This window comes from Calliphora vicina, chromosome 5, assembly GCF_958450345.1.
Source record: "Calliphora vicina chromosome 5, idCalVici1.1, whole genome shotgun sequence".
Classification (NCBI taxonomy): Eukaryota; Metazoa; Arthropoda; class Insecta; order Diptera; family Calliphoridae; genus Calliphora; species Calliphora vicina.
In genome coordinates this window covers 114,553,648-114,572,927 of record NC_088784.1, presented here as the reverse complement: position 1 = coordinate 114,572,927, position 19,280 = coordinate 114,553,648, and the positions used below count along the sequence as shown (strand labels likewise).

General features: G+C 29.3%; 1 protein-coding gene across 2 annotated transcripts in view; it reads left to right on the top strand.

Annotated features, from left to right (window-relative positions):
• The first annotated feature begins 395 nt into the window (after positions 1-395).
• The window catches only part of Sik3 (Salt-inducible kinase 3), a 113,868-nt gene continuing 94,983 nt past the window's right edge, over positions 396-19,280 (top strand). For both annotated transcript variants that reach the window (XM_065510591.1, XM_065510590.1), the window contains exons 1-2: positions 396-754; positions 16,939-17,239. In XM_065510591.1, coding sequence (XP_065366663.1) covers positions 17,078-17,239 — 162 coding nt within the window. In that variant the 5' untranslated portion in view covers positions 396-754; positions 16,939-17,077. The remainder of the gene's footprint in view (positions 755-16,938; positions 17,240-19,280) is intronic.

Below are 19,280 nucleotides of genomic sequence, written 5' to 3'. Positions count from 1 at the left end.
ACAACAAGCCCAAAAGCAAAAACCACAACAGGCAACTTTGACAGCTCAGACCTTAAACCAAAAACAAAATTGGTTGTTGTTCTTGTAAATGTTGTATTTGTTGTAGTACTGTCGCTACTTTATTAATTTACTTTGGGCGTATTTAACAAGGTGATAGCAGTGGCGAATTGAAATAAATACAGGCGAATTCACAAATTTTTTTTATATGGAGTTTGACATTAACGAGTACCGGCGAATATTTTTTATATGTGTAGTTTGACATTATTGAGTGGAATTTCTATAATCAGCTGTGCTCCCGATGACACCATATTAAATGCTTCTTGATGGATTCATTCGTCTCACACAATTTCACACAAACTTATGGGGTTTTTTCGTTTTACGGCGAAACGTATTAATTGAAAGTAAAAAAATCACTTGTTCAATTTGTCTGACGTTACATATTTTTATTCAATAGTAAAGTGGTAAAAAATGTGATATAAAAAGTTGAAAAAGTTCAAATAAAATATTTGCAAAGAAATATATAATATTAATTACAAAACGTAACAAATGCTAATCAGAATTTAAAGCAAATAATAAAATATGGAAAATTTTAATCCAACTGTGAATGAGTGTGTGAAGTAATAAGAATGAAAAAAAATAAGAAAAATGTAACAAAATTAAAGCAAAATATACATATGATTGTTAAAATTTCTTAAAAATACACAAAAAATAAATACTTTTTATGATATTATTGAAGAAAAGTTATTATTGAAAGGTATATATTGTAAAATTATTGTAAAAAATACTAAATACCTACACATTTAATACACACATGCATACATACATACAACGTATTTTAATGAAAGAGAATGAAAAAAGCAAATAATCACACAATATAAAACCGAAGGTTGGTTTATCGGTTATTTTACTTGTTCTTCTTTCTTTTTTCTGCGTCTTTTTGAGCAAAAATAAAAACAAATGAATTTAGATTAAAACCGGTATAAAAAATTAGAATGCTTTCAAGATGTGTTTTTATACCCTACACCACCACAGTGGGGAGGGTATTATGCGTTTGTGCACATGTTTGTAACGCCCAAAAATATTAGTCTAACACCCACCTTATAGTATACCGATCGACTTAGAATCACTTTCTGAGTCGATTAAACGATGTCCGTCTGGTTGGCTGGCTGGCTGTCCATGTAAACCTTGTGCGCAGAGTAAAAGGTCGCAATTTTGAAGATATTTCGATCAAATTTGGTATTATTTTTTCGGTCCAAGGACTAAGCCTATTGAAACTGGCTGAAATCGGTCCATTATTTCACCTAGCCCCCAATGGGGGGGCCCCCATACAAATGTCCTTCCGAAATTGGACTTTATCGGTCATAAATGTTTAATTTATAAATGTATCTCCACAAATTGCGCTCCAAATAAGTTTTATAGGTACCTATATACAAAATTTATGTCACCAAATTTTGTTACGAGCGTTCCATAATTAGTCATAGCTCCCATATAGACCCGCTTCCGAAAATCACATTAACGTGCATAAATCGTTAAAAAATTTTGGTATACTCACAAAATTCAACATAGTAAACTTTAATATAGACATAAATCACACGACCTAATTTCATGGTGATCGGTCCATAATTGGTCATAGCCCCCATATAAGGCCCACTTAAATATAAATTATTGAGATTTTGAAAAATATTTTTGCTCTTTTACTTATTGTAGGGTATTATATGGTCGGACTTGACCGACCATACTTTCTTACTTGTTCATATTTAAAATTCGTCTTAAAGAGGAAAAAATCTCATTATCATTTTTATATTATTAGCTTTTTTTGGTCACTAAGATTTCATGTTTTACTATTATCAGTGAAAATTTATCACTTATCAATTAAAAGTATGTGTAACAAGAAAAGTTATCTTTAGTCAAAACAATAAAATAGTAGTATGTATGTACATTAGGGTGTCCCAAATTTTTTTATTTTTTTTTCTATTTTTATACCCTTCACCATCGCACAGTGGTATGAGAATAAAAAAAGAGGGAAATAAATCTGTAACTTCTAAATCCTTACGCCGATTTGAATGAAATTTCACATGCGCAAAGAGGAGAGAGAGTGTAGTCGAGTTTAAGTTTTGAATTTGGACCTCATGACCCCACCAGGAGCTGGACCAGGGGTTCCCAAAGTAGGACACCTCGGGTATGTTCAATTTTTGAAATTATCCTATTTCTTCGTTTGTGTTCCGATTTAAAAAAATTACACATACAAAAATTATAAATGTTTTTTTCATTTGAAATATTTGGCGTAAAGTTAGCTTTTCAAAAAGTACAAATTCATTATACATCCTCTTAGACATTTTTTAGATAACTTAAAAAGAATAAAAGTACTTTTTTCCCAAAAAAATTGCGAAAAATCGACTTTTTTAATTTTTTTAAATTCAAATGCATGTAACTTTTGATATCTGCGTTGCCGTTTTGGGCTGTTCCTAATTTGGTAGGATTTTTTTCGTTTAGTAGGAAGGTAGTTCAAATCGATTTTTGGTAGGTTGGATCAAAAAGTACACAGAGAAAACAGATTCGTGATAGCAACCGAATTTGTTTCCAATCGAATGAATCGGTTGCACACATAGAATTTTTCAGCTGTAACAACAAAAAGTCAGTTGATAAAGAAGAATTTCAGTTGAGGCAACCAAACTTTAGTTACCCCTTCCAAAATATGGTAGCCACAACTGTAAAATTCGGTCACTAAGATAGTATCATTCGATTGGCAACAAATTCGGTTGCTATCACGAATCTGTTTTCTCTGTGTATTTATTTACAAGATAGATTTATCGCATTATTAGAGATCACTAAGGCAGATGCAGTTTCAATTTTCCAACTTATAACAGATTTCTTTTCGGCACATAACTAGGGTTTTTAATTTCCCAACCTTTTTTGATTCCCGGGAATCGTGAAATTTTTTTCTACATTCCCGGGTATCCGGCTATTCCCGAAATTTATAATGATACTCTAAATTAGGAATATTATAGCCAAATTTCATATAAAAACTTAGCGTTATAATTATTAAATTGAAAAATGTCAGCCTTTATTCCATAAATCCATTCCTAATATTTAATTTTTTAGATTCATTGTTTAAACTGAATTAAATTTAAAGTTAATTAATAACAGAATTTATTCAAACTTTGAATGATTAAATTTTTGTTAAATCAAATCATTTACAATATTAATTGAAAACAATTTTCTTAAGCCTTTTTGTACTAGATTTGAATTGAAGAAAAATTTAATCAATTAATAAATTTGAGAAGCTATTTTGTTATGGATTTGAAGAAGAAATTTAAAGAAATTAGAATGATTCAGTAAGAAATAAATTCTATAAATAATGAATTCACTTTTTAAATTTTCATACGAAAAACCACAAATAAATAATAATAGTAAGCGATCTATTATTCCGAGATATAAGCAAAAAACTGTAAAAAAACTTTTCACTGTTTGTTGGCGAAAAAAATGGATTTCTTAGTTGTTTTCAATGTATTTTCGTCAGTTTTTAATTCCCGGGATTCCCGACTAAACTTGTTTTACATTAAGTGCACATGTCACTCACTCCAACTCTGCTCCAGTTATGCATATATTGAGCCAAATATTGAGCTTCTTTGTGGTAATATATATACTTTTTTCTCTCATAGTCCCAAAAGAATTAACGAGCTTAAAGAATTTCAGGAATACTGTTCTGTAAAATCTCATAAAATATTAGGTGTTTGCCAAACAAGATGGTTATCTTTAGAAGGTGTTATTGCAAGAATTATAGAACAATGGGACAGTTTAAAATTGTATTTTATATCACGTTTTTATGACGTAAATGGTATAAGAGCAGCAGAACTGGCAGATAGTATGTCTAATAAAATCAAAACTTATTTTTTATTCTTGACATATGTATATGATTTTTAAAAAATGGTAGGTTTAAAACGATTTTGGTAGTTTTTTGACAAAAATTTGGTAGGAATAAGATTTGTTCAGTGGCAACGCAGTACACTAACGTACGGTATGTTAGTGTTTGTTTCGAACTCTGCTCCTCAGATCAATAGTTTAAAAGATACGATTTTTTATAAGCTAGATTGGTGATTTTTCCCACTGTGCGCAGCTGCGAATTGCCTGCCAAATTAATATTTTTGTTCAATTTTACGTATTCATATTTAAAGGCCACACAACCTCGAGCTGCCGAGACGTAAACATTTTGACCTGATATCTCCCGAAAATCAGATTTTGGCTATCTTTTAACTCGACAAAGTCGTATTTTCTATTTTATCTCTAGCTTAATTTTCCATTGTGTCTACACTTTTTAAAACTAAACATAATGACTTGACACCTCGGATATCTTCAATTTTTAAAATGATCCTATTTCTTCGTTTGTGTTAGCTATCAATTATCTCTTATAGCATTTGAAAATTTAATTTTCAACATTTTTACCCACCCTACTCCAATTTTTTGGTGACCGCGGTTCCAAATATTCCCCGATTTTATCCATTTTTCTTTTATAGGATTAACAATAGATCTATATATCAAATAAAGAAAGAGTTTAAAAATCATGGCTGTGTCCAAAGTTATATTCATTTGAATTTAAAAAAATTAAAAAATTCGATTTTTCGTACTTTTATTCTTTTTAAGTACTTTTATTCTTTTTAAGTTATCTAAATAATTTCTAACAAGATGTATAATGAATTTGTACTTTTTGAAATGCTAACTTTACGCCAAAATTTTAAATGAAAAAAACATTTATAATTTTTGATACCGACGGGAGCAGGTCCATTCAAAAAATGTCTATTTTTTATGTAAAATTCAACTTTAGGGCAAAAATTCTCAAATCGCATATTCGATATCAAAATATAGTAACCTATTTTAGATGGCCCAATAAGTTGTTAATTATTTTGTAAAGGGTTCCGATAACACCGCCCCTGGTATGGATATTATAGCTGTTATTATGTCAATTTCGTATCTATATGCCTTTTCCAGGTAAGACGTCGGTCTAGATGCAGACCTAGATATTTAACTTCAGTTTGTAAATAATCATATTATTTATTAGGATTGGAGGGAATGATTCTCTACGCAATGTGAAAGTGAGATGTATACATTTTTGCTCGTTTACTTTTATTCTCCATTGTTTTAACCACCTTTCTATTTCGAGTATATGGTCTTGTAAAAGTACAGATGCTTCTTGGGGGTTTTCATGAATGGCTAGTATAGCTGTGTCATCAGCAAAAGTTGATATGTGGGTTCGACTGTTTGTAGGCATATCACAAGTATATAGCAAATATAGGAAGGGACCCAATATACTTCCTTGGGGTACGCCTGCTTCAATAGGCTGTGGTGAACTTTAAGAATGAACTTTCGATGACTTAAATAACTTTCTAGAAGCTTATGTGTGTTCACTGGTAAATATTGTTTTATTTTTATCGATAATCCTTCATGCCATACTTTGTCGAAGGCTTGCGAAACGTCGTTGAAGAGTGCAGAACAATATTTTTTTTCTTCAAATGTCTTGGATATGATTTCTACCAACCTGTGAGTTTTTTCTATGGTGTTATGTTTTTCTCGAAATCCGAATTGATGAGTTTGCATATAATCAAAATGATTCACTATTGGCTTTAACTTGTGCATTAACAGTTTTTCGAATCTTTGATATATTTGACAATAGGGTCTATATGATTCTACTTTACTGTTATCTTTTCCCGGCTTAGGTATCATTGTAACTAAAGAAACCTTCCATTCTGGTGGATAATATTCAAGGCGTAATATAGCATTAAAAATAAATAGGATTATGCTTAATGCAATTTGGGATAGCTCAAGGAGCATCTTGTTACTGATTTTATCAATACCAGGTGATTTTTTAGAGTTTAAATCAACAATAGTCTTGTCAATCTCTGAAATTTCAAAACGAAGTGGTTCAGCTGCAGTAATATGGGGTAAAGTAGATGACTTTAGATGACTAACAAACAGGTTTTCTTTTTCAGTATCGTTTCTCGCCCAGCCTCCACTAGAATTACGTAGAGGAGGTCTGCTCATAACAGGTCCTTTTTTATTTTTTTGTAGCTCGCCATAGAGAGTAATTTGAGTACTGGGTGGCATCTAAGTTCTCCAGATATTTATTAATTGAGTCAGTTTTGCGTTTGTGAAGAAGCATACTGAGGCGTTTGCGACATTTTCTAAGCTCCGTTTTAAGTTGAGGGGATCTGTAGAGTTGCCACTCTCGACGAACTCTTCTTTTTTCAGCTAATAACTGTTCAATGTCAGCAGAATAGAGTCTATTGTATCTTATTTGTTGTTATTGGAGTGGCGTGTACAACAGCAAGTTTTAAGTTTTGTTCAAAATTTTTGAGTGAGATATCTATATCTTCTGGTGTTCTTAGCGATATATTTTCTGTACTGTGTGTGCAAATATATTTTCTATATTTCAACCAATTTATTTTCGAGCTTGATATTGCAGAGTGATTAGTCGGGGGTTCAATAGAGAAACGAAGGTGGGTGAGTGATCCGAGGATAATTCTAATGAAGATTTAACCAGGATTAGTTCCATTGGTAAATTTTTTGTAACTGCAAAATCAATGACATTGGCTATTTTGCTTGGGTCAGTAGGCCAGTATGTTGGTTCTCCAGAAACTAACATTATATCAACTTCATGACTTTTAAGAAAATACTCGAGTTCGTTTTTATGTTGGCGAATGCCGTTAGCGTTCCAAAAACTTATTCTTAAGGTAGGCTCACACATGACAAATATTTGACGAAAAAGACGTAACCACTAAATAAAATACATTTGAATTCCTTTATTTACATATTTGAAAAACTTATTTTACTTAGGATGATTCAAAACAAAAAATTTAGTTTTATTTTATTTGATGCTGTTCTTACAAAACACTTGAAAGAGTAAACACGTCAAACAAATTTGTGCTATGAAAAGTGGTTACGCTTTTTTGAGCAAATATTTGCCATATGTGACCCTACCTTTAGGCAGTTGATGGTCGTTTAAGCACAGCCTGCAATAACATTGACTGCATCTTAAGCATTTCTTGCATCATGTTACTCATTGAGTTTATAAAGTTATTTACCGATTGCACAAGAGTTTCTATTGTATATTCTAGTCGGGTAAAATTGAAAATTGGCGTTTGCTCTCTTACCTCTGGGTTCATATTTTGGTTTTGTGGTTGACGGTGGTTTTGTGGTTGAGTTTGGTTGTTTCTTAGTACATTTGCATATGTTTCTTTGTTGTTATATGCCTGTTGCAACGGGGGGTAGTTAAAATTGATGTTATTTAATGGCTGAGCGGGGAATATCTTCGGTTTATGGCTTTGTGATTTTTTAACAATTGAGCAGATAAGACAAACCCTGTAGTTTGCTGTGTGGTTACCTCCGCAATTGCTGCATTTTTTTCATTTTAGGATCATCCTTGGATTTGTTACATTGGGATGTGTTATGCAACTCTCCACAAATAACACATACGGGTGGCAATTTGCAATATGCCTTGGTATGTCCATATTCTTGGCAATTCATACATTGGACGGGGCCAAATCGTTTATGTGGTTCTTCTACAGTAATTTTACGATGCAATAAATACTTCAGGTTATATATGGGATGTGTTTAATTTTTTTTTTTCAGATTTATGACACCGGGTTCAAGTTCAACACGGAAGAGTGGTTGGGGTTTTTTTTTCGCGACTTATAATGTTTATCACATTTTTTGTCTTAAAACCTTTATCTTCTAAACTTTGCTTTATTTCGAGTGGTTCAACATTACAGTCAATACCCTTTACATATTACAACTTGTAGACCCTTGCTTCCTTTCAGCTGAGTTTCAAAATCTGTTACAACCTTTCAATAATCGTTTTCACTATTGACCTGTATTTTAGCTTCATGAATCGTGCCTTTCTTGATTGGGATAACGTAAAAAGAGTTCTCTCCTATTAATGAGATCAGGCTCTGAACCTGTGAATTTGAATTATTTTCTCTCAAGTAAATATGGGGTGGTTTTGTAGAGTTAATTTTATTTACTGGTTCATCTGTTTCACATTCCAGAATAGAAAAAACGATTGTTTAGTCTAGCAGGTTCACTATCCTTATATAATTTAGCCAGGGGTGCCGCTTTCGAAGACTTGGGACTTCGTGCCCGTTTTAATACTGTAACATACTGGTCCATTCCAACCTGTATTTGGGATTTATTATCTTTATTTAATGGTTGACTAATCTTGGGTATAGCGTCGCTTAATGGGTTAATTTTATTTGTAGTCGGTGTGGTGGATTTCGTTTCTGAAGCTGATATAGCTAGCATACTTTCAGGCGTAAATAAAATATTTGTATTTCCTGCACAGAAAAAAGTTTCAACATAAATATTATGATTCGAATTCATTGATTTCAATTCATAACATTTATAAATAATTTCTTAAATAGTATGATTTTTTTAATATTTTATGTTTTGAAATAAAATCTAGAAGGCTTGAAAAATATAATTTCAATTTCATTTTTATTTTTATGTTGTTCAAAAATGTTTGAAATTTTTCATGGAAAATTTTTAGTTTTTTTACGATTTTCAGCTACAAAATGATATAAAAAGCGCGAAAATGATTAAATTGATTTAAGAGGATGAAATGCTTTTATATTTATGAATGTTTTATTATGTTTAATGATAATTTTTAAGTTTCAGATATTCTCCTTTTTATCTTAAAATATTGGCATAATATCATATGGCTATTATGCAAATATTCTTGCACTAATTCATTATATAATACAATTATAATGCAATTTATTAAAAAAATTAAGTAAAAAAAGCAAAAATTTCCGTCATGTAAAATTTTATAATATTTATGAACATGTTCTTATTTTGAATGAAATAAGTTTGGGAAAAAAAAGTCAAGTTCGATTAATAATATTTATTACAAAATTCCAATTATGAATTTTTTTTTTCTGTGTGGTAACTCCAGATTATCAGCTGTTGGGTTTTCTTTCGTTTCACAATCATTAGTTGTTGACAATCAGTGTTGCCATTTTAGCACTTTCAGTGCTAGATTTAGCATTTTGTTTCTCGAAAATGCATTGAAATTTTTAAAAATTATGCTAAATGCATTTTAGCATAATTTGCTTGAGAAAAAAAAATTTTTTTTCGAAAAAAATTTTACTTCAAAAAATATTTTACTCCAAAAAATGCTTTTGGAGAAATAAAAAATAACTTTTATTAATATTTCAACTAAATTTCTTTCGGTGTGGTAAGTAAATGAACACTACGCATAAATTTACTTGCTTTTTTTATAACTATGTATGTAATGTGTTACGCATTTTTACAACTGATGTAAAAAAAAGTTTAAAGAAATTAAAAACAAAAGGGAAAATAATAAAAGTTATTTTTTTAAAACATTAATAGTAAGATTCTTTTGATGAATTTTTACTTCAATCTCCGTATTTAGGATATGAATTTGAAAATTTAATAAAGCAAGCGATTAGCTTAAAAAAAATTTCAATTGAAGATGAGAAGGAAATTCGAAATGTTTGCATTTTATTTTTAAAAGAACTTGTTAATCAACTAAGAAATCGTTTGCCTAAAAATATTAAAAAATATTTCCTTATTTTTTACACAAAATACCCTAAATCTTGTAAAGAGCCCAACAACAAATATTTTAGAAAAGTTCAAGTATAGTTTAACTGATATAAATATTATTCAAAATCAGTGTGCTTATATCTCAAAACAAGATTGGGATGAAAAATCTGATACAATGACTTTTTGGATTCAAGTATATAATTTTAAAAATTCTGTCGGTGAAAATGTATTTAAAGAATTGTCTATTTTTGTATTGTCATTACTCGTTTTACCATTTTCTAATGCCGAAGTTGAAAGACTTTTTAGTTTAATGGCTTTAATTAAAAATAAAATTCGTAATCGAATTAAACCAGAATTGTTAAGTTCAATAATACAAATTCGAGAGGGATTGAAATTCGAAAATGCATGTTGTTACATCTGAATAATATCAAAATGAAGATAAAGACGAAGATATATCAGAAATATTGGATTCAATTAATTATTTTGTATAATCAGTAGGTATGCTAATAGCTTTTGTATCGAATAATATTGATAAATGTATTAATAAATTAAAAATTAAAAAATCTTATTTCATTAAAAAATGGAAGTTATAAAAAATATTTGTTATTTTATTCTTTAAAACAAAAACACAAATTCAATATAAAAGTATATTTAAAAAAACTATAAAATGTAATGTAAAATACATATATAAAATATAATTCATATATGAATATAATAATATATTTGTTAAATATTAAAATATTTATATATGTAAATATTTTTGTACTACATTTTATAAAATTTATTTATTTCAAGTCTAGAGAACAATATATTCCTTACAGACTAATACAAAATATTTTATTTTATTTATCTTATATACAAAAAAGAATATAAGTATACATTTATGGAGAAAAATTAAAATATTAATTCAAATATTGTAACAAAAAATTTTTAAAATTTGTTTTTGATACATTAAAATCTATCTTATTAATGGACTATTTATAAATAATTTTAAAACAAATTTCTATGCCGGATTGAAAATCTGCCTGGTACATAAAATGGTATTTGTTCTAAAAGGTCTGGACAATCAATATATCCATTAATCAAGTCAAAAACGAACAGCATTGACTGAATTTTACGTCTCTTTTCCAAAGATATCATACCAAGATGTAAGCAACGGGATTTATAAGATGGGAGCGGATATATAAAATTTGAATGAGGCAATGCATAATATATAATAATATATATAAATATATAATATAAAATATATAATATAATAAAATAACCTACAATTTCTTATTCCCAATTTATTTTCAGAAAAAATTTGGAATTAATATATATTTACCACCTTAATATATTTAGTTTTTTTGCATACTTCGATAGATAATCCCGTAATATACCATTAATAAAATAAATTGTGACAACATTAAATTGGATGAAGACCTTCATAAAATTTTGTGTTAAAAAAAATCACAACTACAGAACTTTAAGTTTTATTAAGTTGTTTTCTTCTCCTTTAAAGTAAGGAAAAGGTTAGTTAGGGCCTTTCTATATTAAGGTAGCGATATGAAATGTAATCTATTAAAACAAGTCAACAATTGTTATGAACAAAATTAGAAAAAACTATAATTTATATTTGTAACATTTGAAATAAAAATTTTATTGTTGCATTGAAAAAATTTAGCACTTTTTTTTTCTTATGTAGAACATTTTAGCACTTAGTTTTTCAAGTTTTAGCATATTTTGAAATTCATTTTCTGGCAACACTGTTGACAATGCGGGGGAACAAGAACGAGCACGGTTAACAGGCTTGGCGGTTAAAAACAAGCTGTCATCTATTCTTCTGTTTGTTTTGTTTATATTTTTTTCATCTGCATTAACTGTAACCAGCGTTGCCACTCATAAAATATTTTTCCTACCAGATTTCTGATTAAAAACTTCCAAAACCTACCAAATTTTAAATATTTGAGAAATGCTATTTGGATTCGTTTCAAAATTAATAGTTACCTTAAAATTAGGAATATTATTTAATAACACTACAATCATAAATATGTCACACCAAAAAATTGTGTGTGGATCGTTTCTAAATTGACCATAGCTCCCATATAGGGCCCACTTCTAAAAATTACTTTAACGAGCATAAAACTCCTAGCGTTGGTATCCCGACAAAACTCAACACAAATAAGTTTCATATAGAAATAAATTACGCGTTCTAATTTCATGGCGATCGGTACATAACTGGTCATAGCTGCCCACTTTGTTCAGTGCAGACTATTTCTTATTACTTCTTTTAACATGATTACACACAATTTATATAATCTATATCTATATTCTATCTTCTAATATATAAAAATCTCGTGTCACAATGTTAGTGTTTGAACTCCTCCGAAACGGCTCAACCGATTTTTATGAAATTTTGTACGTATGTTTGGTAGGTATGAGAATAGGTCGTAAAGTATATTTCATACCGCTAGGTCATTAGGGTGACCCTATCCAGAATTTATTTTTACCATTTTTTGGCCAAAAGCTTTTTTCGTATTTTATTTATTTCGCATTAAAAAATACCTATAACCCCAAATTTTCATCAACCGACCCTCACCCACCCGTTTTTTAGCCGAGATTTTAGTATTTTGTATGAGCAATATCCAAATATCAATATTTAACTATTTTTATGAAATTTTGTATATATTTTTGGTAGGTACGAGAATATTATAAAAAAATTTTGTTTGTATTTCTCTTCATTTGGCATCAAAAATACCTATAATGCCAACTTCACTTAGAATACATTCGCTATTTTTTATTTAACAACCAAAATATTCACTAGAAATAATTTGTATGAGCATCACGCCTAAACGGCTGAACCGATTGTATTGAAATTTGGGACATAGATGGATCCTTACTTGGAAGCGTCAATAGGCTATATCTTTTTTTAATACTTGGACTAGAAAGAGACTTAAATGGGGAAAACCGGTAAAATTGGTACCTTTAGTTCTTAAACAATCAAGAGTAAACGGCTGCACCGATTTGATTGAAATTTGGAACATAGATATTCGTTTACCTGGAAGCAATAATAGACTATATAATTTTTCTTAACTTGGACCACAAAGGGACGAAAGAGGGCAAAATTTGTACCACCCATACAAAGTAAATAGTTATTTTCGAATATCTGCAGAACTAAAATTGTGACTATATTCAAACTTTATACGAATCAATTTCGTATCACTGTTTGAAGTTTAACTAAAAATGGGACGGATGGGAACAGGGGTTGTGATACCACCCACACAAAGTAAATAGTTATTTTCAAATATATGGTGAACTATAATTGTGGAAGTATTGAAATTTAGTCCGAATAGAACCCTTATCATTTTACATGGTTTGGCTGAAAATGGGCGGTATTAAATTAGTGGACGTGGCACCTACCAAACAAAGTAAATAGTTATTTTCGAATATCTGGAGAACTGTAAATGTGAAAGGCTTCAAACTTCATATGAGTTAATTTCTTATCAGTGCAAGAAGTTAATAAAAAAATGGGAAGGATCGGATCTCGGGGTGAGTCACCTCCCATACAAAGTAATTAGTTATTTCTAAATATCTTGAGATCTATAATTACTAGATTATTCCAACTTTGTCCGAATAGCTCTCTTATAATATTACCAGGGCAACCAAAAATATGCTCTAAAAAAAGTGTTTTATGCGCATAAAATATGCACTTAAAAACGAAAAATATGCTCTTAAAAGATAAAAAATATGCACTTAAAAATAGTTGGTTATTGTTTGATTTCAAAGTTTTCTTAAAAAAATATATAAGAAGTAAATAAAATATTGAGATCATAAATTAAAATTGCTTATTATTGGGTTAAATTTCGATTTTAGTGACTCTGGGACTATATGAATTAATTTTATTATATTTAGCAATAAATTACTGTGTTTACTTAAGTTTTAAAATTTTCAAACTAAATCTTTGTTTTAGATTTCCGAGTTTCTTAGACAATCTTAATCTATTAATTTGTCTCATCTTTTAAACTGCGCAATACTTTAATCTTTTTTTAGTAATTAGTGGCATACTATTTTAATTTCTCAATCCATATGTCAAATATTTATAGGATCCCTACTGAGGATGTACCGAATAAATTTCTCGAAATATTTCTATTCTATAAAAAGCTTTAACATTGAATAATGTTTCAAAAACCCTATGAATATCGTGTGTCATTTTTTGGTAAAAAAATTGCAATGGATTTTGGAGCATTCATATTGTATCTAGATTAATAAAATTTAATTTATTAATTTATTAAATTTAATTAGAATTATAAAAAAATGATTTGTTCTATTTTTTTTTCTCATAAAATTTGAGGAGTTTCTATTTAAGACTGCGACAATTAAAAACAAACATTTTTGTTTGCAGTTTTATCATTGGGACTCAAAATACCGTGACATTTTCAAAGTTTCTTCCTTTCTCATACATTGTATCGGTATCGATATCCACGTATATTGTTTTTCTTTTAATTTTTTAATGAAAATATGCAACAAAAATATGCATTTATGAGTTAGATATGCAAAAATATGCTATAAAACGCAAAATATGCTAAAATATGCAGTAAAGAGCAAAATATGCAAAAATATGCACTAACAAATCGATGCCAAAATTCTTAAATTTGTCTGAAACGGATAAATAACTAACTCATATGTTTATACGAAGCACAGCAAAAAATATGATATTGCATATTTTTGGTTGCCCTGAATATTACATAGAATGAAAATGGGCGGATGGGAACGAGGGGTGTGGCACCCCTTCTTAATTTCTGGCATAACAGGAGACTGGCATCAACGTAATCTATCTACAATGGTAACAAAATAACTCATTTGAAGCATTACTTTAACTATTCCCTAGGGGAAAAGGAACTAACACCAAACTTATCACGTGACAGTTCCAATGTGGTAGGGACCGGTTCCAGTTCTAACACTTTACATGAAGGGGACCTGTCACTTTAACATGAGGATGTCCTAGGAGGGGGTTAATTGACACCTTTTTGACACTTTGTGACAGGTCTCTGAACTTACCTAAATGGACTATTCAATTTCGGTTAATACAAGACCTGTCTCATATATTGTACCAATTGAACAAGTCGCTGAACTAACCTAAGCTTACTCAATGTCGGTTCAACGTATTTTAATAATATTTGGTAAAAAAAAATTCAAACTATTTTAATCCTATTTGGTGACCAGTTTCATAATAAACTGAACCGGTTCATTTGCGTTCATTATGTGACCTATCACAATGAGCCGAAAAGATGTGATTTCACCACTTTCTAGACCAACATCATTGCCATATAAAGAGATTGAACATAACACCCACAAAACCCAGTCACAGGACTAATTTTGTGTCAGTTACCTTTCCTCAGTAGTAACTACACTTCAAACACTTTAACACTAGTTAAGTGATATGTCTTGTTTTCACCTATCATAATTCGTTCCTTTTGGTAATAATTTTGTATTAACTGGTCACAGGACAAGTGCTCTTAGAACAATTGACACAAATTTCCCGCAGGGTTATAATATATAGCTTTCATATCATTATAAGGAGTCTGACTAAAAATAGGCGAATGTCTTAAAAAAAGCTTCAAGCAATTAATCACAAACAAGAAATTCCGGTATTAATTATATTCATTTATTAGCTTATAAAATCTTTTTACATTTTTTTTATTTTACTTCAACAGGGGTAGCGAAGCGCACCGGGTCAAGCTAGTATGTGTTATAATTTTGAATGATTTAGAATATGTAAATCAAATGTATAATACGTTAAAAGCTTTAGATGAAACTAAAATTTTGAAACAGCAGAACAAAATATTATTAGAAAATAAAAGTATTGCGAGCGCTTTGACATTTTCTGAACTGAACTCTACTAACTACGTACAAATTTACCTGACTAAACTAAAAATTTAAGATAATTCTGTCTTCATATGTTATAAACAATTTTAATATTTTGGATTAACATAGTGTTTTTGTTATGATTTTTATTATTTTGTTCTTAAAAATACCTATTTAAAAAAACCTACCAAAATGCGACAAAAATCGGAACAAACCAACCAAACTACCAAAAGTCAATTTGTTAACTTAAAACTACCAATTGGACCAAAGCGGCAACGCTGACTTAACGTATGCATTTCTGCCGTTTACACTTAACCTTCGCTCACTGTTATCGTTAAAGAGACTAATTAAAGAGTAGTTGTTAATACTTTAGTTAACACTCTTGATCTATAGTTAATAATAGTGAATATAGTTAATGCACAAAGTTAAAAGAAAAAAAAATAAAGAATTTTCATTTATTTTTCTTTTAGTTCTTGTTTTGATTTTTTTATTTAATAATAAACAGGTGTAATTTCTATTTATTTTCCGAAAGAATCATTAAAATAACGAATTAACTCGGAGTAAAAATAAAACACGTCTAATTTCAATCACAGTGTGATGAACACATGAGTTAATCTGATCCGAATATTTCTGTTGAAAATTTAATGATGGACTTTGTTTTCGAATGTTTTTTAACATTATCATTACTTTAATTGTTAACTTTAACTTTATTTTTTATTTTTCTTTAACAATAAATTTTTAAAAAACCGACTTCAAAACTTCATTCTTTACTTTTTTAAAAAAAATTAAATTATTCGAACAATTCGGTTAATTTTTAACGTGTGATCGAATTATTATTCGAACAAGTTAAAATCTCTTATTCGTTTTATTCGAACAATAGAAAAATCGAATAATTCGAATACCCTACTATTTATACAAAGTAGTTACTACAATGAATTACTTGAAGTTTTAATACTCAACATAAGAAATTGCCCATATGACTTTGATTATTTTATAAGGAAACGTATTCGAAATATTAAAAAAAAAATAAATATCATGTAATGATGAAGATTTTATTTCTGTTGTAATTTGACCAGCTATTTATTGATTGTGATATTTGTTTCCTTTTTGTAAATTAGCTACGAGTGCAAAATTTACACTCAAAGTACAATTTTGTGAAAATGCGCGAATTCACTTAATTGTGAATAAATTCGAAAAGAATCCATCGATTTTTATGAACGATATCTCGTTTTGTTACTATTATATATATAAAAACCTAATAATAAAAAATTTGTTTGGATGATACAAATAATATAAGATCGACATTACAAATCTTCCCAATTTGGGAGATATTTGGTCAGAAAACTGTAATTACAATTATTTGAATTATTATTTACATATTAATTTATTGAATATCATCTGAAGAGGTAATATTCTAAAATTCATTGTTTTCGTTCTAAATATTTTAATTTATCTGGCTGTCATTTATAATCAATAAGAAATACATATGTATATAAATTTTATCAATTAAATATTTAATTATTGGCGTTTGTTTTTATTTAGTTCCAACGCCTATAATTCACGAGAGTATCTAAATGTAAAAGAAACTCTATAGACGTCCATAACATTCCTTCTAATCAACAACGAATACGTTTTGACTGTACTTGATATAACTACTTTAAATCATCTACATATTAGCAAAATGGCGTCATCTACGTTAAAACAAAACTATAAAGTTCCGTCTACCAGCAAAGTATCAGTAGATAAACTCCTACGTGTAGGATGCTACGATTTAGAGAAAACTATTGGCAAAGGAAATTTTGCTGTTGTCAAGCTAGCCTCAAATATCATAACCAAAACTAAGGTAAGTGTATTTTATTTCAAAATATAAAAATATTGCTTATGTATTAATAACTAATATAAAATTGTGTTAAATAATACAAATACATATGGACATACTGGCAGTTTATAATCATGCTAAAATCGACACAAAGCGATATATTAGATATACAGTACTTTTCGCTTAAAGGCCAAAAACGGATGTAAGCCAAAACCGTCCTATTCACTTGCAGGTATTTTTTTTTTAAATAACATACAAGTTATTTGTTCTAAAGTCCACTTCGCCTATAGTCCATTTTCGTTTAAAGGCCAACATTTCTTTGCATGCATAACTAATATTGTAGAGAAACAAATATCATATAGTCCATATTTTGGACGATGTGGCTTCGGAAAAATAAAATCATTTATTGTAAAATCTACTCTAAAAAAACAATCTAAGATTACAGAATTCTTTCAAAAATGTTCAAAAATTCGTAATTTGTATTTCATTTAGAAATTTTTATCTATAAAAAAAGTTGTTTTATTGAAGAAAGTACATAATTTGTATATAGTCCAAATGTGTATTATATCAGGATTCAGTTATAATCCATAAAGTGGCTTAAAAAGAAATTCGGTTATAGTCGCTCATAGCCCACAAAAATTGTGCAACTGTAGTTGTGGACTATAAGCGAAAACTACTGTACATACATTTTACTATTATATGCAATAAATTTGTGAAACTCCTTAACATGCTGCATTATTTTACAGAAATATGTAGATTTATTTATATTAATGAATATGTTTTTCGGATTAACCTTATATCGCCTTTGACCCACAAACTTTATTATCGGTAAATTCGGAAAAAATGCAAATTTTCCAGTTTTTGTAAAAATTTAGATACTAAATATTGATACTAAAATTGCCGTTGTAATCTATATATATATAACAGTGAATGTATGTCTATATGTATATTTGCGGGTTTGAAGTCTATAGACGGCTAAACGGCTGACCAGATTTGCTGTAGGTTTCTCTATATCTGGAAGGAACAATAGGATACTTTTTGTTTTGAATTCTCAAGTGGGCGTGGTACCTCCCATACAAAGTTTATTTTAAATGTCAAATATTTTGGAATCTATAATAGCTGTAGTCCTCAAATTTTACATGAGCAACTCCAGCGTTTGTATAAATATTTGGGGGAAAATTGGGAGTAGCAGCCACAGAGGGCGTGTCACCTCCCATATGATAATAATTAAAAAAAATCTAATATATGGGATACAATAAGAGATAGAGTCCATAAATTTTGTACGGTTATTCTACTATCAATATTTATATTTAGGACAAGAATGGGCGGACTATCAATAGTGGGTGTGGCACCTCCCAAACAATCTAAATATGTACTAAAATTCATATCTATCTGTATAATTGTAGTAAAGTAAAGACTTCAAACTTTGTGTGAACTACTTATTTAGGCCAAAAATGGGCAAAATATTAATAGTGGGCGTGGCACCTCCCATATATGTGATGACAAATTATATATAGTGAAAGCTATAGCAGCTATCAATATTAATATTTAGTACAGAAATGCGCGGACTACCATCAATATTAAGTAAATGTTAAAATTTGTATACATTTGAAACCCATATCTATATGGGGCATTTCACGTCAAGTGAACCAACTTTTGAAATCGATGTCTTCCGATCGCCAATGTTAGTTCTATTGGATAGTAATTCGGACACCATTTTTCAACAAGATCGGTCAAGAACTCTCTGAGTTATAGGAGGTCAAAATTTGACATTTTGGCCAAACAGGTGTTTTTTTTTATCCATATAACTTATTACCTATTGTTCTTAGCAAAATGTGTCCCAAATAGTTTAGATAGCTATTTATGCAATCTTTCGAAAAAAAAAAAACCTTTTTGACTTTTTTTTTCCAAAATGGACTCTTTTTTTATTAATTTTTTTTTCTCAAAAGAAAGCTTAGGTCTTTTCCTTTAAAACCTTTTTGGTCGCTTAGTGGGATGCGAGTGGGATATCTATCAAAATAAATGTTTTGTAACTCAAGACAAAGGTTTTTAAATTTGCACTATT